Raw genomic sequence first — 21,395 nt, 5'->3', positions numbered from 1 at the left:
GCTATTTTTTTTTTTTTTTTTAAAAATAAATATTTATTTTGAACGAACTTCCTCTGGCATGTAAACTCTATTCAGAAACTTGGTAACGTGGTTAAAAACCACAGATGACTTTGCAACAGCTACAGTACAGGGGACATTTCTTTAAACTTATTGAAACTTAGGGGAAGTCCTTTTTGATAAGGGTTTTTTTTTTAATGAGTCATAATAATATTTACTTTCATTTTGCTTTTAAGTCATATAATGAAAAAAAAAAACAACAACAACAACAACTAACTATAAGATATATCTAATACATTTTTACATTTGCCATTTTGAAAAAAAATTGTAATTTGAAAATCAGCCACAGAGTAGAATAACAACGCAGTATTGTTGTAAAGGGGGAAGTGTCTTTGTGGTAATGTACCATAAACAAAGACCAAAGGTGGGAAATTTAGGGAGATTTCTCGAGAGGCGTATGTGTGTGTGTGTGTGTGTGTGTGTGTGTGTGTGTGTGTGTGTGTGTGTGTGGTATATACCAGTAGAAAATATCCCAGACCATGACCAGTTTCACACTCTACACACTAGACCTATATAATGCGTGATTATCACATTTTAAAAACAAGAATATGATTGAAGTGAATGGCAATCACATTATTTAAATGCGTGTTGGTTGTGCATTATATTAGTCCTTAATCAGGTTGAAAAAGCCTTTTACAACCAACATCTTACTTTTAACTTCTCTTTTGTCCTCGATACCTCAAATTAGGTGAACTTTGCTTTGATTAAAAAGATGACCAATCTAAAAAGATCACTAATAAAAAATGGCAGTAACACAATAGTAGTAATGCTGACAGTAAATGTGTTTAATAGCAAATTCATAATAAATCTAACAGGACTGATGACACTGACTTGTTCATAAATGCTAAAGTAGCCTGCAGAATTAAAACTCCCATGAAAGAAAAAAAGAGAAGACATGTGACCAGATAATATCTTTTGCTGCTATAACTAGATCTATGTTTATTTATGAAGCGGATTACAAACATGGCAAGATCGTTGTTTTGTTTTATTGTGTAAGTAAAGGGTCGTTAGTGAATGATCGTTAATATTTCACTGTATTTAAAGTATTATGCCTTGTTCTTCACTATCATGTAAAGCGCTTTGTGATGGTGGTCCACTCTGAAAGACGCTATATAAAATAAATATTGATTGATTGATTGATCACATGCATTATGAGCGAGGTAGTATTCTAATTAAAAAACAATACAATACACTCACAAAACATGCTATTTTAAGGGTGATCTATTTTTTTCTTTTTCTTTTTTATTTATCATTCTGTTAATATGCCTACTTTATTTAAATTGAAATGGACATATCGTTAACCCTCAGATTTCGATACATACTATAAACACCACGAAAATGCACAGGTATTGTATAGACATTTTTATAACAATTGATATTGCTAAGTCTTTAGTTGCTTTAACATTAAATTGTGAATGAGTTGCAAAGACTACAGCAGGATATAAAGTACACAGGCAGATATGCTGCAGCTTCAGACCCTTGACAAATGGACAATGATTATGTAGTACGCTCATGATGAATGTTGGCACTAAAGCATTGTTTTTCACATACTCAAAGTGCCTGCTTTTATTGAAAGGCTGGAACAGTGGATAACCCCAGTACCCTTTTGACTATATGCTGTTTTTTTTACATGACCAAGGCCTGTCCAAGATTATCACAATAGAGATAAAAATAAAACTGAATACTATACAACAAGACTGTCAGCCTGACAAAGACACAGATGCTTTCTGGGGGCAAAACCTCAGGGATTGAAAATGGTGTGGATGCAATTTAGAATATTTAGTTCTGTGCAGAATTGTCTTGATAGTACTGCATTATAGCTGACCAAGTAACGTGTATTACACAACAAGTGTTGAGTGTTCTCACGTTCAATCCTACAAAGTGTTTTGTTTTGTTTTAAACTGATTTCATCTTGCATTCATTTAAATCCAAAGACAGAATGGCGGGACGAATTACATTAGTTACACCGTGAGGCTAAGCAGATTGATTAAGGAATGAATTTAAATGTTGAATTTGTTTAAATATGCTTTCATGTCTATGCGTTATACTTGTTATATGAATGGAATACTCCATAAACATTCACAGACTGCTAGACTTCTGCAGTATTGTTGCAATATTTTAAGGAAAAATAACTGTTCTGCTCTCCTGATTCATGTAATAATTAAATTTCTCCATTCAATTCAGCAGTGGTAACACAAAATGGCCACTTCAACAAGCTATTTGCATTATATCACTACAGTATAGTAATGATCTATCACAGCACCAATATACTTAGTCGCAGCGGAAGAGTTAATGCATGTCATTATAATTCATTGCAAATGAGTTCAGGCAGAATGTAAAGTTCAGTGAGACAAATATGTTGCAGCTTGTGACCTCTGACACAAGGGAAGAAAAACTGTACAGTACGCTGCCAATTCTTTTATTTATTAGTTTTTTTAAAAATATAACTGTCTGCTTACTTGAAGGGTTAACCTTATCTTTTGACTTGTTCTTACACAACTTAGTTAGAGCATGGCCTATGTGCAGTAGTGCAATACAATGGGCTGACCATGGGGTTTTTACATTCATTTGATTAAGATATAACAAAGCTGTTAGAAACAGACACTGGATTGCCTCTTTGTGCAACTTCCCATTATATACAGGGGCTCTCAAAAGTATTCACCCCCCTTGGACTTTTCCACATTTTATTGTTACAACATGGAATCAAAATGGATTTAATTAGGAGTTTTTGCCACTGATCAACACAAAAAAGTTCATCATGTCAAAGATAAAATCTACAAATTGTTCTAAATTAATCACAAATACAAAACAGAAAATAATTGATTGCATAGGTATTCACCCCCTTGAGTCAATATTTGGTAGAGGCATCTTTGGCAGCAATTACAGCCATGAGTCTATTTGAATAAGTCTCTACCAGCTTCGCCCTTCTGGACACTACAATTTTTGCCCATTCTTCTTTGCAAAATTGCTCAAGCTCCTTCAAGTTGGATGGGGACCTTTGGTGAACAGAAATTTTCAACTCTTTCCACATATTCTCAATTGGATTGAGGTCCGGGCTTTGACTGGGCCACTCCAGGACATTGACCTTTTTGTTTTTAAGTCACTCCAGCGTGGATTTGGTTGTACGTTTGGTGTCATTGTCCTGCTGGAAGATAAATCTTCTTCCAAGTCAGAGGTCTCTTGCAGACTTCAACAGATTTTCCTCCAGGATTTCTCTGTACTTTGCTGCATCCATTTTGCCCTCTATATTCACAAGCTTTCCAGGACACCACCATGCATCACGGTAGGGATGGTGTTCTCAGGATGATGTGCGGTATTAGGCTTGCGCCAAACGTAACGCTTAGCGTTGAGGCCAAAAAGCTCTATTTTGGTCTCATCAGACCATACAATCTTCTTCCACTTGGTCTCAGAGTCTCCCACATGCCTTCTGGCAAACTCTAGCTGAGATTTGATGTGGGTTTTTTTCAACAACGGCTATCTTTTTGCCACTCTCCCATAAAGGCCAGTTTTGTGAAGCACCTGGGCTATTGTTGCCGTATGCAGTGTCTCCCAGCTCAGCCGTGGAAGACTGTAACTCCTTTAGAGTTGCCATAGGCCTCTTAGTGGCCTCCCTGACTAGTGCCATTCTCACCTGGATAGTTTTTGAGGACGGCCTGTTCTAAGTAGATTCACAGTTGTGCCCTATTCTCTCCATTTCTTAATAATGGACTTTACTGTGCTCTGAGGGACAGTCAATGCCTTGCAAATGTTCTTATATCCTACCCCTGATTGGTGCCTTTGAAGAACCTTATTTCAGATTTGCTTTGAATGTTCCTTCGTCTTCATGATGTAGTTTTTGTTAAGAAATGTACTAACCAACTGTGGGACCTCCCAGAGACAGGTGTATTTAACCTGAAATCATGTGAAACACCTTAATTGCACACAGGTGGACTCCATTCAACTAATTATGTGACTTCTAAAGACAATTGGTTGCACCAGAGCTTATTTAGGTGTGTCATAGCAAAAGGGGTGACTATGTATGCAATCAATTATTTTACGTTTTATATTTGTAATTAATATAGAACAATTTGTAGATTTTATTTTTCACTTTGACATTATGGACTTTTTTTGTGTAGATCAGTGGCAAAAACTCCTAATTAAATCAATTTTGATTCCATGTTGTAACAAAATAAAATGTGGAAAAGTCAGTGGCGTGAATACTTTTGAGAGCCAAGTCAATGCAGTGGTTTTATATTTAAGGGTAAAGGCTGGTTAGCACTGCTGCCTCACAGTGCCAGGGTCCTAGGTTCAATTCTGGCCTAGTGATCTGTCTGTGTGGAGTTTGCATGTTCTCCCCGTGTCTGTGTGGGTGTTCTCTGGGTACTCTGGTTTCCTCCCACAGTCCAAAGACTTGCTGTTCAGGTTGATTGGTCACTCTAAATTGCCCTGTATGTGTGTGGTGCTCTATGATGGACTGGCATCCCATCCAGGGTGTAGCCTTGCCTTGTGCCCTTTTTCATGCCGGGTTAGGCTCCGGCGCACCACGACCCTGTAAAGGATTAAGTGGTTAATGATAATGGATGGATGCTGCATCTCTACAATTACTTTAATCAAACAAGCAAAAAACATTTTAATGGGGTTGGCGTGAATGATTGATTGACCGCAACTGATGCAACCAACCTGGCGCTCAGAATTTCTGGCAACTGGTCTGTTGCATCTATGATTTGAATGCTAGGCGGTATGTTCATAGTGACCGTGTTAATCGTTTGCCCAGTGTGAACCAGCCTTAATGGTGACACAAAGGGCAGCTACTATACAATGGTGTAAGCCATGAATAGAACAGTACAATAGTGGTAAACTTTTTACATCTGACAAACTGTACAAGCAATATAAGCAAGGACATTGCAGTACCATGGCACTATCAACAGTATGTTATCATATCGAGACTTCAGTGAGTGACAATATTGGGGTCATTGATATTGAAATTATTGTTTTTTGGAGGAGTTATAAACATTCTTTAAAATGTAACTGTGTTTTGAAAAATGAGAATTAACTAACATCTTTAACAATTGAAAATATATTACATTTAATTTAATTAATAATTATGGGCTTTAATAAGTTTATTACTTCCTCTAAACAGTCCTTAATGTTTTGTGCACAGGACCCATGATCTGCACACCCTTTTTACTCCAAACTAACACAGTCCCCATTTTTCTGACAGATTAAATGTTACTATATTAATAGTGAGGACTGTGAACATTTTGATAAATAAAATACAAGTTTGCAGTTTACAAAACCCCTTTAAACCATTTAGATGGTCAATCTTTGTGTTCTCGAATATTTAAAAAGATTCTTTCAAAAAAAATAAAAATTAGCTTTTGAAAAACAGTCCATAACAAAACAGCCCTCAGAACCATTCCTAAAGCCACAGCAAAAAGTTAATCTGCACGTCTGCTTTCTGACAGAGAGGCTGGTATGTGGGTGAATGTGGTAAACCGAGACCTCTGAATATGACTTTCTGCAGACATGTTGGGACATGTTCCTTGATGAAGTTGTCTGTTTTACTAATTAACCTAATAGCCATTTCTTGGCTTTGACAACCCCCAACCCCAGTTCAATTAAAATACAGTTTTGTCTTCCCATCAGGACATGATTGTTGGCAATCATCACGATACTGTTGATGGCTCCAAGAGAGATTTTCATTCGTGTTGGTACATCCCCCAATTCCTCCCCTGTCAGATAAGTCAGAGAGAGAAAACAAAATGTCCTGTAAAGAGCTGTCATCAGCATACAGTCTAATAGCATCACAACACAACAAATCTTCCTGTTTATGTTTTGAAGCAGACTTAGGCACTCTTTTAAATTGTTTGAAGCAGAAGTGCCAAGAAACACCAACGAGAGCCGCGGTGTCAGCACTTTATCCTGCTGCTTGGGGTAAAGTGGCTCTTCAAAATCCAAGCAAGCAGCCACTATACATGCAGAGGTGTACTTTTAAATCTGCCCTGTTCATATGTTACTACTGCTGGCTAGCTGTGAATTGGTTTTCATAGACTAATGACATAAATCTCTACAATGTGTGAACATTTATTTGTTTAAAGTGATTGAAGCTAACAGAATAATTAAACAAATCTTACCTGTTTTACATGTCCATTGGCTACATAGGTCTCAAATGGTACACCAATATGTTATACTTTAATTCCCTAAGTTATTTTAAGTGTTTTCTATTTCAAAACTAATAATTTGCTGCAATGAAGATAAATCCTGCTCTCTGATTGGCTGACAAGGTTTATGTAAGGAAATAATTTATAGCAGATTGACCAGACCTCTGGAACTACTTAACACGTTCCTGTTTTGATGGTAGTGCAAAGGCAGATGTACATTTTCTGAGTGGAAAATTTGTAAAAGTTTACCACAGTAAATCTACATTGTAATTTTGAATGCTCACCTATGGTTATACTATGCATTTATCACAGTTTACCATATGTTGTAATATGCTTTACCATACCTCTCTGGACTTTACAATGCCTACCTATGCACTATGCTTTGTTACACTTTGCTATGACTGTATTGGTAAACTCATATAAGGGTGCACAATGTTTTATTTTGTATTCAAATTGCTGTTGCCTTTGCACTTGCTTTTGAATAAGGCCAAGACTGCAGTGCCACTTTACAAAACTGTCCACGTTTCAGAACTAGACAACAAGTCTTACCGCTAGTTTTGCAAACCCTGACTAGTTCTAATCATGGGGTATCTTACCTAAGTTAACACTGAGTAGTCCAAGATTAATGCGAATCAAGGTCTGTGAAATCAGCTTTTTATGTTAATTCAAGGCTCCAACGGGTTGTTTTTTCAGATTCTAAATCATTAACATTTGGAAAAGTTTTTATGTTTATTGAAACAGCATTGTGTTTTCCTGAAAGTATTAGAACACTCTATAATAGGAAACACACCCCTAATAAAATAGTGGGAAAATCACAGCTGAGTGATAAACCGCAAAGTATCGTAATTAACGGTAAAATTCAATGGCAAACTGAAAATGTGCAACTTTATTGCAGGAACTGGAGGTCCTACAAAGTATATGGATTGATAATTCATTGAAAATCTTTGAAGACATTGGCTTGACATAATTCTGCTGAAATCCGTGCTGGCTGGTAACAGGATTTGAAAACTCAAATGTCAGTTTGAACCCCACCACTGCTGCTGTAACCTCTAACAGACAAAAAGCAGATGGTTTTCAAATCCTCCCCTGATTAATCGTGAGACAGACTCCTGCAGCGCCTGTCAGTTACTTCAGATTTGAATCAGCCAAGTGTCAAATACAGTGCTGGTAGAGTTGTGCGCTGATGAGGGGGTGGCATTGTCATTAACCCCAGATTAACCTCAGCGACTGTATGCCAAGTGAGCTTCATACCCAATAGGCTTTAACTATAACTATTCACAGACATGATTCCTGAAACTATAAGACCACAAAGACCAGAAACCAAAACATGTGGTGGGGATCATGATGCAAGGAAAGCTTAAATCAATTAGACGGCACCCAATAAAGTATTATGAAGAGAATTAAGTCTAGAAGCTACAAGAAAGTATCACAAATCAATTACAAAGTGTCGACAATATATAAAACGTGCCCCTATTTAACATGCCAAATTATAATAATGAAATATGTAAGTACGTGTCTGTGTGATTCATAAAAATGTATTCTTGCAATGATTAACTGCTCCCAAGACTAGTATCATAATGAGTCTTGTACCAGTCAAGGCAATCACCATGCAGGAACACATATTTGTGGGTAAAATGAAAAACAGATTTCCCAGAAGCCATTCTGCATTGGTTGTAAATAAATAGTTGTATTCCCTATTTTCCAAGAGCAGATAGTTATCTAAGCAGGGAAAACAATATATTAATAAGCAGGCTGTCTGATTGGGGTAAAGTTGGCTGCACATGTTCCACCCCCAGCTGGTTTGTGTTTATCCCAGAGAGTTGTGGGGTGGAGTGTAATTTCTCACACTCACACTGCTAAATATGTTCTTTTTTACTACACTTGCCAATTAAAAAAAAATACCATTCTTCCTGAATTCGTGGGTAAGCTTCCTGAAACAGCTGGCTGGATTTTCTTAAATTAATCTGTTACAGGATGCAGCTGTTTGTTTCACTATAACGTTTTTTAATTATTATTATTTTTACAGTTTTTATTAAATGATCCATGGTGTTGTGAAGTGAAACCGACTTGATTCCCAAGTTGCCATTCTTTGAAATGCCATTTTAATTTCGTATTCATCACACCAGTTCCACTGAAAATGACAGGTGACTTTTGGCCGACACCAAAGAACAAAAGCTTTGACTGGTACGTATGTGTGTCTTTTTAACATGCATCTGAAAAAGTCCCATCTCATTTTACTTCTGAATTGAAAGAGGTTAGTCAACACTGTCCTTTAAGATCTCACAAGTGTAAGATGTCCTGAGAATAAAAAAGCAATGTGTAAACCAGTCATTTGTGTCATATAGTGCACTTAATGATTGGAATGATCTACTAGAAAATATAAAAAACTTAACTAAATGAGTTTTACATAATATTCTTGTTGCCCTATTAATCTATGTACTGCAAACCTTGCCTGGGGTCTTATATACCAGTCAGATGCCCCTTAACAGGCCAGGACATATTTGTTCCAATTCCCAACACACAGTTTTATAACATGTCAGAAATAAGATGTACCTGAATAATTTTCATGCTATCATTTTGTTTCTAAAACCAGGACACGATTTATTTGGGGTTTGCCCAGTTTTGATACAGCCATTCGAAGAGTTTTTTACAGCTCAAACATCCCTTGCAGGCCCCCGTGGCTCTCCTTTGAATCTCCTGTAAGGTCGCCGGCCTTGGCTGGCCTTTGCACTCCTGTGGGGTTCCCGAGGTAAATCAGCTGGTGAGTGTTCACCTCATCGAGCTGCAGTGACCTCTACTGGTCACACAGATACTTCTCTGGCTGGGATTTGATTAGTAACTGCCTGCACAGCAGTGCCAGCGAAACAAGGAAACTTGATGCACAGTGGCACATCACTAGATGTAGCTGATTCTTAGCAAAGATAGACTATAAATACACTTCGTCTGATCTAGCTTATATGTTACATATATCTAGGGCAGGCAACTAGACTGAGCTCAGGTGAAAACACTTAACAAAGACTTTGAAATATGTAAATGTAATAAATTATAATAAGAACCACAGAATGTAGCAAACATGGCTAAAATATTAAAAAAATGAGAGAGTAATAAAACACTGGAACTAGATTGAAAAACAAGAGGGTTAAGGTTGTAAGTGAAATAAAGTATAATTAAATTCATATTTTATTGGTATAGAGAGATTTCTAGCTGTGTCCCTTGCTGTATTACTTGTGTGCAGCCCTGAGATTAGGATATGCTGTTTCAAATTCTGATAGTGTTGGATAACATGTAACAAAACTATTATGATCGCAGGCCACAATCAGGAAGTGGATGTACGATAGAAATAATCAACACTGCTCTGCCATAAAACATGAATGTCTTCAGGAAATTCCTAACATTAAGCTTAGGAAAACAATGGCTTTTAGGACTGGAAACTCCTGAAATTCAGCTTCATTGTCTTCATAGAAGAGGGGAACTTTCCCTTTTATTTTCTTAAAATGTTTTATTTTTTAATGAGAGAAAGATTTCTGATTTATTTATGGTAAATGAAAGGAAATAGCCAGTCGTAATCAGATCATGCAAGTGTAAACTCAGGAATAACCCAGGCAATGTCTGGAGACAAAACAGTCAAAAATTTAAAGACCTTCCTTAATTACCTACATTACAGAACTGCCCCCAAAATATTTACGAAAGCTAAAGCTAGTGGACAAAGTTTGAGGTACATTATATTTTCTACGTGTTAACATTTGATGACTATTTCACACCTTCAGTCTAAACACAACAATCCACTGTGGAACACATTCTCTGAATATGATAATAATACATGAACGTGTTTCGGAAATGTAACTGGATTCATTAATGAAACTGCTATGTCTTGAGAAGAGGGCTTCTTGCTTGCAGACATACTGAACTATGTGACCTAATGAATGAGGTGACCGGGGCTAGGCAGTGCCTGAACTGAATTAGGCTGAAAGGACAGTTGAATTATGTACAGATAATTCACATGTGCAACAACAATTGCTTTGACGCAAGGAAGACATGAACTAGTGATGTCCCAGTGGAAAAGGACATTAAAGGACTGGGAGTTTAAAAAGGCAAGACACACAAATGATCTCCATGAAAGCAACTACTCAGCAGAGTGAAAAGACTATAAATATCCAAGCAAAACTAAACATTTTGCGCTCCACATCGAACGCTAAACAAGGTGCTGTCACTCTGCTAAGTGAAACTGCAACTCCGGGAACAGGCCCAAGATGGGACTCTGCCTAAAACGGACACAAGATGAGGAAGCAAGCTACAAGTGAGTCAACGACCACAAGCAAAGAGACTGAGGCCTGGCTAGTCTGCTGTAATCAGACAGGAAATCTGGGTCTGCTGTACATCTAAAACCACAGTATCCAAAAGAAACTGTGCCCTACTAACTGCGTAGCTAAAGATTCAGCGAAGAGGACAGAGCGGATGGGCGCTGTTGTGGATCCTATACTGAGGACTGAAGACTTTGTTGTAGCCGTTTGTTGATTCCATTGAGAATTAAAAACTTTGTTGTAAATTTGATCCAATGTGGGATTGAAGACTTTGTTGCTGAGAGGAGAGTTTTTTATTGGACACTTCAACAGATTGAGTTTCCAAACCAGCGGACCAAAAGACTAAGCTTCTAGGAACTGCTGAGTATAATTCCAGCGGCATTTTCCTTTCATGGAACTAGATTAATTAATTGTAACACATTCCCATAGAATTGAACTGTTAATTATTTAGTTTGCACACTTTGTGTGTGAAAAAACTTTTAGTGAAACTTGATGAAGTAACTATAAGTAATCTACCTCATATTGTTGTATGAAGAATTTCTTTAAAAGTAAACTTCCCATATCCTTAATATAGATACCATTAATAAGCTCAATGTGATATATTCTAAGATTGTCTGCATCGTTTCAGTTGAGGCTGTGCTTGTTTGTGTGTGTGTGTGTGAGCCATTTACTAGCTACGTCACAACTTGCTTGAGCTCCTACAGTGGCTGCTTTGTGTGTGAGGAGACAAGCTATGTCATGTTTCAATTGTCTGCTAGCCAGCATGAGTGCAGTGAGAGTTTTGAATTGTGTTTGGTGCTTAGAGACTAAGAGATTTACTTTCTGACTTATCTGATTTCTGTTTAATATTTGTGTACTTAATAAAATACTACTATTGATTAAACATGAATTGTGTTTGCATGTGTATGTGTGTTCATAGTAAATCCTCCATTTTTGTAACACGTCAGTTAAATATTAATAAGAGAACTAATCAACCCAGATAAACATCAAATTATCAATTATCGAATTGTTCCTACACCACATACATGACTAATGTCGAATAGCCAACCAGCTTGTTTTTCCTGTTTAATAAATGGCAGCCATAAATGTTCTAACCCAGTTTATCAATTAAAAAGCCATGTGAAAAAATACTGCAGTCCAGTTACAAATATGTTATATACTGTAGTATTTCCTGTACTGTGCATAACTTCAATCACAGTTATTTTGTAAAACTATAAGAACACAAATCAAATAGAATTAAATTGGCCCATGCCTTATTCAGCGTACTGTACATTGAAAAAAGTATTTGCCAAAAATATTTGTCCAAAGTGTCTCCTACAATTACTGTACTTTAGGAAACTGTAAAGTGCTTTGGGACTGTACTATGGTATTTTTTATATGGGGCCATAAATAGAACACTAATTAGAAAATGTTATGTAAAATAGTTTTTTCAAAACTCAGGTAGGGTTTTTAGAGCATTTTGCAGTACAAGGTAATTATATGGATTGCATCAACCACTTATTTTTCGGCGGATTCAATCAAGGGTCACTCCACAAGGCTGTAAAATGCTCTATAATCTAGCTGTGGTTTATCAGAATATAGGCTGATCAAATGAGCCTCTAAAACAATTTTCTTCCTGACAAAGTAGGGTATACAAAAGGTTACTATATGAAAGAATGTTATCAGTTGCCAAGGAATCATAGTAACACAGCACAGAGACTTGAACCCATGGATTAACTTCCCTCCTTGGGGCTTCAAGCATCTGATTAGAATTCATTTTTTTCATATGTGTATATAACCATGTCTCCAAAAATAAACTTGCAGCTACTGTGGACACCAGCAGAATAGGTTATAGATCCGCTTTTGTTACCAAAGATATAGCTAGGAGTAGTCGAGAACAAGAAAGTATACAGACTAAAAGGTGTATAACAAACATCCATTCATTAAAGAAAACTCCCCGATGTCTACAGTGCATTTGGTATGTTTATTAATGAACTTACTGAGGTTCACACACTCCTTATGCAATAAGACAATATACGTGTCTGATATACATGTCATTCCACGTTTAAAAAGAGTTTAGAGCCCGTATTAAATCATACATAAACCCAACCTTGAAAATAGTCTGCTTTAGCGTAATTTTTACCCCTTGTAAAAATGTGCCTATCCTTAAATTTAATCAACATAAAATATACAATACATGAATTCACATATTTAAAGAATACAGTATATTAACCAATGATACATGTTCTTAATCATAATTTATTACAGCTCTGGTCACCAGCAAATTCTGCAATGAAAATAACAAACTCACTCATTGGGAAAGACATTTCTTGTGAATACTCCTAGTTTTCATTTTTTAACTCTGGCCTCATTAGACATTCCACCTGCTCTGTCTGATTTGCTTCGTCAAATCTAAAATATGTTATAAGTGCAGAAACAGAAATAAAAGATTGTTATAGCATGCATTGTTATTTCTATAAACTCTATCGATGGTGTAATGGTGCAAAAGCCTAAAAGGTCAAATGTAGTTTTTAAAAAGTCTCTTCTGTGTCCTTCAGAACACTAACTGAATGACTACAAACAAACACATTTTAATACAAAACCATTTTAATTTATTTTGGTTTTACTACTATTGAAAATCTTTCTGTGTTATTTATGAAACATTAAAGGTGTATACTTCCCTTGTAAACAAATACTCTTCAACTAATGCAGTAATAAAGTTGTTGAAAAACAAATAAAAAAAAACACTACTGAGAAGAAACATTATTATTATGTATTTTTATTATTACAGAAAAACTCAAACATTACATGGCATAAAAAGCAAACAAAGAAAAACATGAACACCTGGTAAACATTTTATGACCAACAGAACTCCGGGTTTATCAGATCTGTTGATCTGCACAGACTGACTGAAACAGGGAGATGCACCTTTTATATAAAGTCAAGCAATACATTTTCATATCAATTATCATGTGAGCCACACCTCCTTTATACAAGAGTCACCCTACCCCTCCAGATCTCAGGATTTAATAATTCCCAAATATTTTAACAAGAATTAACCATTTCTTGCAGCACCCCTCAAGACTAACCAAACACTGCCTTAAAAAACAAACAAAAAAACAAACAGCATTTTATCTTACGAAGCTTTTTACATGCTTTGTCCTATTTCCTTTAAGATACCACACAGTACTCAATAAGACTCCTAGGCTTCAACTCCTTACACTTCACTGTCTAAGAAACTGTTCTGTTTTATTTATTTATACTATGGAGTTGCATTACAGTCAATTAGTGTAATTTATCTTGCACTAATAACATTACACATGTATAAACTGTATACATGTTCTATGTATTATTAAGAAAAATGTCTCATTATAGAGTGGCTGGGCAATTAGTGTTGTAATCTTCCCAGAGGTAGATTTTGCAACAATAGTTAATAAGCATGACAAATAATACATAGGATATAAGCTACTATAGAGAACCATACAGAACATATTAATGCAATCTTAAACAGCTAAGAAAGACATGGTTTTGGATGAAAAACATTTTAAACAAACAGAAAAAAAACCTTTGGAATTCCCTTAAATTTAAACATAGCTTGTTCATAAATTCAAGTTAACATATATGGAAATCCCTTATAACCTCTCCTGGAAAAAACAAACAAACAAACAGATGTATACAATTAGAATATCCCAAATAATAGTTTATTAATGGTTCAGAATCAAATATAATTAGTGATATGGTAATTTATGTATCATGAAAAGCAAATGCAAATGCACAAATTTTAACAGTAGAAAAACAGTTTTACACTATTAAAATACAGCCATTCCACGTTGCTTTAAATTAGGGCCCATGCATTTTTTTTTTTACCAATACTTTTTGTTGTATCAGAGTGACACCTAGTGGCGAATATCAATAACAGTGTATGCATTTCAAAATTCGAATTGTTGTGGTTTAAAAAATAAATAAAAATATGTCACTGCCTTTTCTCCTTTAAGAGCAAGAACCTGCAATATTTTCTGATGACAAACATAATATACAATGTTCATAGTTTCCTACCAACATCATTTACAAAGAGTACAATATATTTATTTATCATATGTGTTATATTCCCCTACCTTGACATACAGGAAACCCATTGCTCTAGAAATGCTTACCCTGACATCATGGTTTCCCTTGTCAGGTGTATTTAGTAGGGTTACAGTAAAAGGTTATGACAGATGAAATGGTAGTCGTATTAGTCCAGACATAAGAGACAGAGAAGGAGATGTGATACCTTATATTGGACTAAATAATAATTAATCACAGACTTTCAAGACCTTAAGGTCTCTTCTTCAGGTGAAAATCTCTTTCTACTTTCACCTGAAGAACAGACCTTGAGGTCTTGAAATCTTGTGATTAATTATTGTTTATTTAGTCCAATAAAAGGTATCACATCTCCTTCTCTTTGTCTAGTAATAGGTTATGAAATTCCCAGATGTAAGACAGGAAGATCACGTGGAATGAAACAGCACTTTGTAAAGCATGTTTTTTTTTTTTTTTTTTTTTGCTGTTACCCAGATTAACATTTTCCTGTTTTTCTTACATTCACAAAGGTCTACTTTCCTTTGGTAAAGCTGTTTATCTATATTATGCCTTCCAAATGGAAAAAGACATGCAAGCACACTTCTTATTGCATTTTCACTCCACCTTGTTTTAATACATTTCAATACATAGGTACATGAACTACTGTAGCTATACTGTCCTTTCACACTTTTGATCCATTACTTAATAAATGTAAATACAACAGCTATATGTTCAGAAAAATAACTGTTAAATACATGTTGTTAATGCACAGTATGGAATTCCATCTTAATCACAGAATTGTGTACTGAGCACAGGTAGTAAATATTAGCATACGGTAACTACAGTGTAACTATATGCAGTTAATATACCTACATTTTAAAGTGTATGCAACTTTTTAAACTCAAGTAATTATTCAACTATTATACTTTTCATAATTAAAGCCAATGCCATTTATTAATTTATTATAGAATACTAGAAGAAGAAAACAAATCTCACTAACATGCACAAAAGCAAACTGCAACATGTTTGTGAGCCATATATCCCTATGGAATTCTGGGTTACACTGAGGTATACAGAAACAAGGCACAATTCCATTGGGAGAGTAGGAGCTAAGAAGCTCCTCACAAAAAGCAAGCTTCCACAATCTAGGGCTGCATCTGCGATTGGTAGTGTGCATGAATACAAACCACAGCACCCTCCTGAGTTAGTTCTTACTCATGTGGTTTGCATAGCTTGGGAATCCAAACTGAGAGATCATGATATTGGAGTATTGCAATGGCATGCTGCCGTAGATATCAGCCAGCTTGTTGAGACAGTAGGACCTCTGAAGAAGATGTTCTGCTCGATGCCACATCCCTGTATAGCCACTGCTTGCGTCCCTCTCGCGATTCCTCATGTCCACCGGCTTCACAAGAACTCCAGACGGCCTCCTGGTGTGCTTTGCGACCACGAAGTTCATGGCAATGTCGTCACAGTTCTGGGTCTCATCTATCAGGCTGTGCACTTCGCTGGGCAGCTTCTGAAACTTCTCCAGATATGTTCTGTGAAAGAACGCTGCTCCTATTAAAACCATGGAATACTTGTCCCCGTTGCCACCATCGGGATTTTGAAGCTCAAAGCTTCCGTAGCTGTATATTCCTGAGGGTGTAGAAATGTGCTTCCGGGGCACAAACCCAACGATTTGATCAGGAAATTGCTGTAAAGACAAGAGTCAGCAGTTTTTACATGGACGTTTTTATCTCTGTGGCATATCACATGGTTCAATTAACAAAAATCAGGGACATGTTCTATGGTACCAGTGAATGATTTAGGTTGATCAACACCTGAGAAGTTTTAGAAAAGGCTATCCTAGGATAATGATTTAAATAATTTATTTTACTAAAAAAGTACAATACAAATACAAATGTACACAGCTATATTAGTATATTCATTTCCTAGTCTGCTGTTTTGATTAAAGTTATCTTTCTTGTACAACTTGAGTGCTCTGCAGTTTAGAGTGGAGTTACCTATCCTAGACCTGTATTCAGGTCTGCAGTGCTGAAAGAGGTAAGACTCATCCAGTTGTATTTGATGATGGAACAATCAACTATTCATGTCCACCAATACTTTTAGAAGCAATAAACATTAGGATAAACATCGGGATATCATTTTAAATATTTAATATATCTTACCTTCCAGATGGAGAATGAAAAAACAAGGTCGGGTGCGCTAACCAAAGTGTCGTCATCCAGCATCAGCACAGCTGTGGAAACAACTTAGTCAGCAACATACTTCTGTGTTACAGCCGTAGCATTACTACAAAATGCATGCAATCAGTGTCCTGAACAAGTATATCACCAACACCTGCATCCACTGTGTACATCCGCAAATAAATCTGGCATACTAACAGACAGCCTTAACCGCGATTCTCATACACTCAATAACTTGCACTACAAAATATCATTTGTAATTTTCTTCATCATTGGATAAAAGGGTTCCCTGTAAGATTGAAAAAAAGATACATAAGGACTGACACAAGGACAGACTCAATAACCCGAGATTCTGATACCATCAGTAATTACCGTCAATAGGAATACCCTTTCATCACATTGGGATAAATGGTTCTCAAGAAACATGTAAAGTGTCAGTTACTAAAGGCTGGATTCACAGACCCAGATGATTAATTGTGCTTCCTGAGGAATAACAATGATTGAAAATGTCATATATGACCTTCACAGAGTGACTCATAATACGAAATAGTAGCAAGCACATTTTTAAGGAGCTTTTTTCGCTCTGCAGCTGAAACTACCTTTAAAGTAATGTAAAGAAACTGAACTGTCAACAAGGGCTGCTTTCTGATAAGGAACAGTCCACAGGAGGCTACCATATAAAGTAATGTCTTATACAGACACCAGAACATTATATGTTTCTGTAGTATGAAAGAATAGACTACAGGCACTCACATATCCATTACACACAGCTATAAGCTGGAAAGGAACACAGACTAACAAGAGAGCAAAGCACATGTATTGAGATATCTGCCATACCCATTTACCAGTTTGTTTTGTACTCTTACGATCAACAGGAATCTATGAGCAGTGTCCTCTCTATGACAACCAAATGACTGAAAACTTTGATTTAAAAACCATACCTTCGGTTTCCAGCTCCGGGAAAAACTGCAGCCTGTTTCGCATTCGGTTGACAGTCTGTTCTTTAAACACTATTGGGACGGGGTGTGGTCCTAAGGAGTCCCATAATTCCCTGGGAATCTTTTCCCCAATGTTGTTCCACACAATAATGACCTTGTGCAGATGGGGGACAGCCTGGTAATGGTTTAGCAGTTTAAGGAGCAGGTCAGTTCGGTTGTATGTCTGCATGATGATTGTAAATGAATCTGCAAGAAAATGCTGTTGCTGGCGTGGCTGGCTGCCCCTTCTGAGAGCACCAACCTCATCATGGTCTACTCTGGGTAGCAGAGCAGTTAATGCAGCACCCACGACAAACAGCAGGAGGACTGTTAAAATAAAATAGAAGCGGATCTTTCCGTGCAGTTTGCAGACCCTTCAGAAGAAAAAAAAAACAAAGAAATTCAATGCAATTTTAAAGCGTGCATGTTATAAAATGCTGTACTTTATGTCATCTCTGAACACAGAGGTTGACATGTAGTAATCTGCCACAATATCTGTGTATGTAAGTTCTGGAAGTGTCCCCTACAGTGCAACAGGTGTCAGTAGAAGGGCTGACCTACAGCATACATTCATGCCTTTGTTTCTTGTTTTACTTTAGATACACCAAGAAAATGTTTGTGTCAGATGTTACTAAATTGTCAATGTTAAGTAAAATCTTTATAGTAGAATAACTACTAACTTTGGTACAATACAGTACAATCTTTGTCAAGCAGTATTGCTGACACGACGTGGAGCAAGTACTGCGCATGCTCTGCATTTTGAGCTCTGTGCTTGTAACTACGTTTATATTTGCTATTCCTTTTCCAAATCAGTCGACAGCAGAATGATAACGAAATGTGTTTCTATATACAAATGACGTACGTAAAAGACGTACACAGACCACAGGGTAAAAGGAAAGTCGCTTCGTTTTCGTTGTAAAAACAAAAATCAAAACACTGAAGCTCAGTAAACTTGGTGTGGAACTCTTTCTTTTAAAACTCAGTAACCCGTATCAACTCGAAAAATCAGAATGCAAAAAAGAAAATCAAACAACAGCCCTCTCTTCAAAACACAAACAATTAATTTTTTTATAAATTAATATCATTTCATCTATTAATGTTATCACAAACGTAACGATTTTTATAAATGCATATGACTTAATGTATTAATATTATTTAAACATTCACCGAAGCTTATATGAACATGCTTTTCAAGAAAATGTTCATCATATTTAGTATTCTACTGATAAATATATAGTGCTTAATTTAAAAAATGCACAACTACACCAAAAATACCTCATTTTGCACGAGTGGTTGAGAGAGCACTGCGTTTCTGGATCTCGCTAGCAGTGTAATGCGCAGACGTCAAGTCTAATGTAAACATTTCCGCTGTCCATCACGACTTTGAAATATGAAACCAAGCACTGCATTTCGCAGTGGAATCTTTTTTAATTTTAGAATTTCGTTGCCAGTTACATTTTAAAATTATATTTACTACGACATATAGAAGCACTTTGAATAAATGTATAGTTTTCTAAAAAATAACATTTAATGCATAAAATAAACCAAAAAGGTGGGAGGTTGTTGTTACAGTATGTTGCTGTTGTAATCTTGTTTGGGCTTGATGTACAGCTAGTCCATGTTAATGTCTACAACAAGGTTAAACCAAGTTCAAATACATTTTCTTAGTTTTTGTGACTGTTCATTTACTCTTTGTGATGTTTGAAACCATTCAAAGTGAGTGTTATTGCAATTTCTCAAAACCTTTATTTTTATTTGGTGTCTGTTTTAAGCTGCTTTTAATATTTAGTTCCAAAGATGCTGTCCAGTTCTAGTTGCCTATCTTGACATAAGAATTGTAGCCATTATCAGCCAACCTATCTTTACATTAGTGATATTCAACAGCATCTAATGCACAGCAGTGGATTGCCAAAGAAAGGTTGCTAAATGGAAGAGGAGAGAGAGTATATATAATATATATATATATATTATATATATATATATATTATATATATATATATATATATAAATATATATTTTGTTTTTACTCAAAAAAGTTTCGAGAACTCTTTAGACTGTGTGACTCATGTGATGTCACTAAGCCTCTGCTTTAACGCTAGAGTTCTGGTGGTTGATTTTCCAAAGTTGTTCAAATTTGTAACATAACATAAAAACAACCTATGCGTTCTTTGTTTTTCCAGGGTAAACGATATTGATACTCTAAAGCTGGTAAGAAATAAAACCAGTACCTGTTTAGAGCAGCACAGGAAGTAGGCAATCTGCAGAGTTTTTACATAAAAAAATAATAATAATTCTCTTCAGAACAAGAAAAAGGGAGGGGGCTGAGGAGTAATACATGTTGCTGATGAATAACATAAATAAATGGATTAAGACTTCTGGTCTAAACAATTTTTGTATATGTATAACTACTTTTGTGCTAATTAGAGGAATGATACAAATCCTTGGTTATCAAACAGTCCACTACTCCCCTTGCTGAGCTATAAAGCTGGATGTAAACAGGATTCTGTGCTTGCAGTTTTATTTTTTCTCCTGTCATCTTAAAAAGTCAATAGACACCCATTGCTTATGGATTACAGCTATAGGCCTCTGAAGGGGCCCATTATAGATATTTGGGATACCGTTCCCATTGCTAACCTGTTTGGCTAGCACTAACTTTAGGATTGCAGTCACAGCAGGTTCTACCGGTTTTCAACTTGTTAAAGATGACTCAAAGAAAGCTCTAATTGTGTGCTCCAATTCCAAGGCAGCTCACCGGCAGTTGCTGGCATTTGTGAAAAAAATATTTGCCATTCACAAATGAGTCAGCCACTGCCAAGTATGGGGGTTTATGGCCTTTGCTATAGGCTATGTAAAGCATGCTCCAGTTCTCCTGCTTGATTTGCAGACATTATCATACTCTCGTCGACAGTATTAAGTTATTGTATTCACAATGCTCTAACTCACATGAGTCTTTTAAAGGGTCTCTTTTGTTGGTTTAAATAAAGGTTTATATTGATGAAACTTTTTTTGTTGTTAAAGTTAAGGAGAGCTTCAACTTGTCCAACACTGATCTAGGACAGATAAACACCCATCAAAACAGCAGACCTGTAAATTAGTCTTATGGATGTGCCATAAAGTATTCACTGCACTGTATTTTTGGAGTTTTGCCATGCTTTTCCCATGATTACACTATGGATTTACTACAGTTTATCCTGGATTGCCGTTTATTAATATGCTTTACCATACCTCGTTATTCTTTACAATATTTATCATGTTTTCACTATGCTTTGGTACAGCTTGCTATGCATTTACTGTGGTGAACTTTTGTAAGGGAAGACTCAGAAAGTAGTAACATTATGCTCGGGTTATCGTCCTGTAAAAGTCGTTTTTTCTTCTTTTTTTTTTGCCATCTATTGAAATTGCCTTGACCTCAAACTATTCTAGAATGGCAAATTTTAAAACACCGAACAGTATGCTTCCATATGTTGTATGATTTCACCCATATGAAACAGACATGTACTGTATGATGTGTTGCACAAGTATAACTCTTTTATTTTATGGTAAAATGTGCTTCAATAGAGTCTGTATGACATTTCGATCGTCTACTCTACAGCATATAATCCGATAATCCGATAATCCGATAAAGGGAAATCAATACATCTTTCTCTTTAAAAAACAAAAAAGATTCCCCTGGTGGCCGGAAGTGAAACT

At 36.1% G+C, this 21,395-nt stretch overlaps 1 protein-coding gene across 1 annotated transcript; it reads right to left on the bottom strand.

Annotated features, from left to right (window-relative positions):
• Positions 1-13,267: 13,267 nt before the first annotated feature.
• extl2 (exostosin-like glycosyltransferase 2) lies at positions 13,268-19,045 on the bottom strand. The gene is made up of 4 exons (XM_041277717.1): positions 18,981-19,045; positions 17,670-18,079; positions 16,711-16,781; positions 13,268-16,235 (listed from the first exon to the last, which is right to left on the bottom strand). Exons 1-4 carry the CDS (start codon positions 18,983-18,985, stop codon positions 15,744-15,746), a joined length of 978 nt encoding a protein of 325 aa, XP_041133651.1. The 5' UTR covers positions 18,986-19,045; the 3' UTR covers positions 13,268-15,743.
• Positions 19,046-21,395: the final 2,350 nt, after the last annotated feature.

Source organism: Polyodon spathula, chromosome 18, assembly GCF_017654505.1.
Source record: "Polyodon spathula isolate WHYD16114869_AA chromosome 18, ASM1765450v1, whole genome shotgun sequence".
NCBI classification, from domain to species: domain Eukaryota; kingdom Metazoa; phylum Chordata; class Actinopteri; order Acipenseriformes; family Polyodontidae; genus Polyodon; species Polyodon spathula.
The sequence above is the reverse complement of the archived record's forward strand: the minus strand, read 5'-3'. Positions and strand labels throughout refer to the sequence as shown.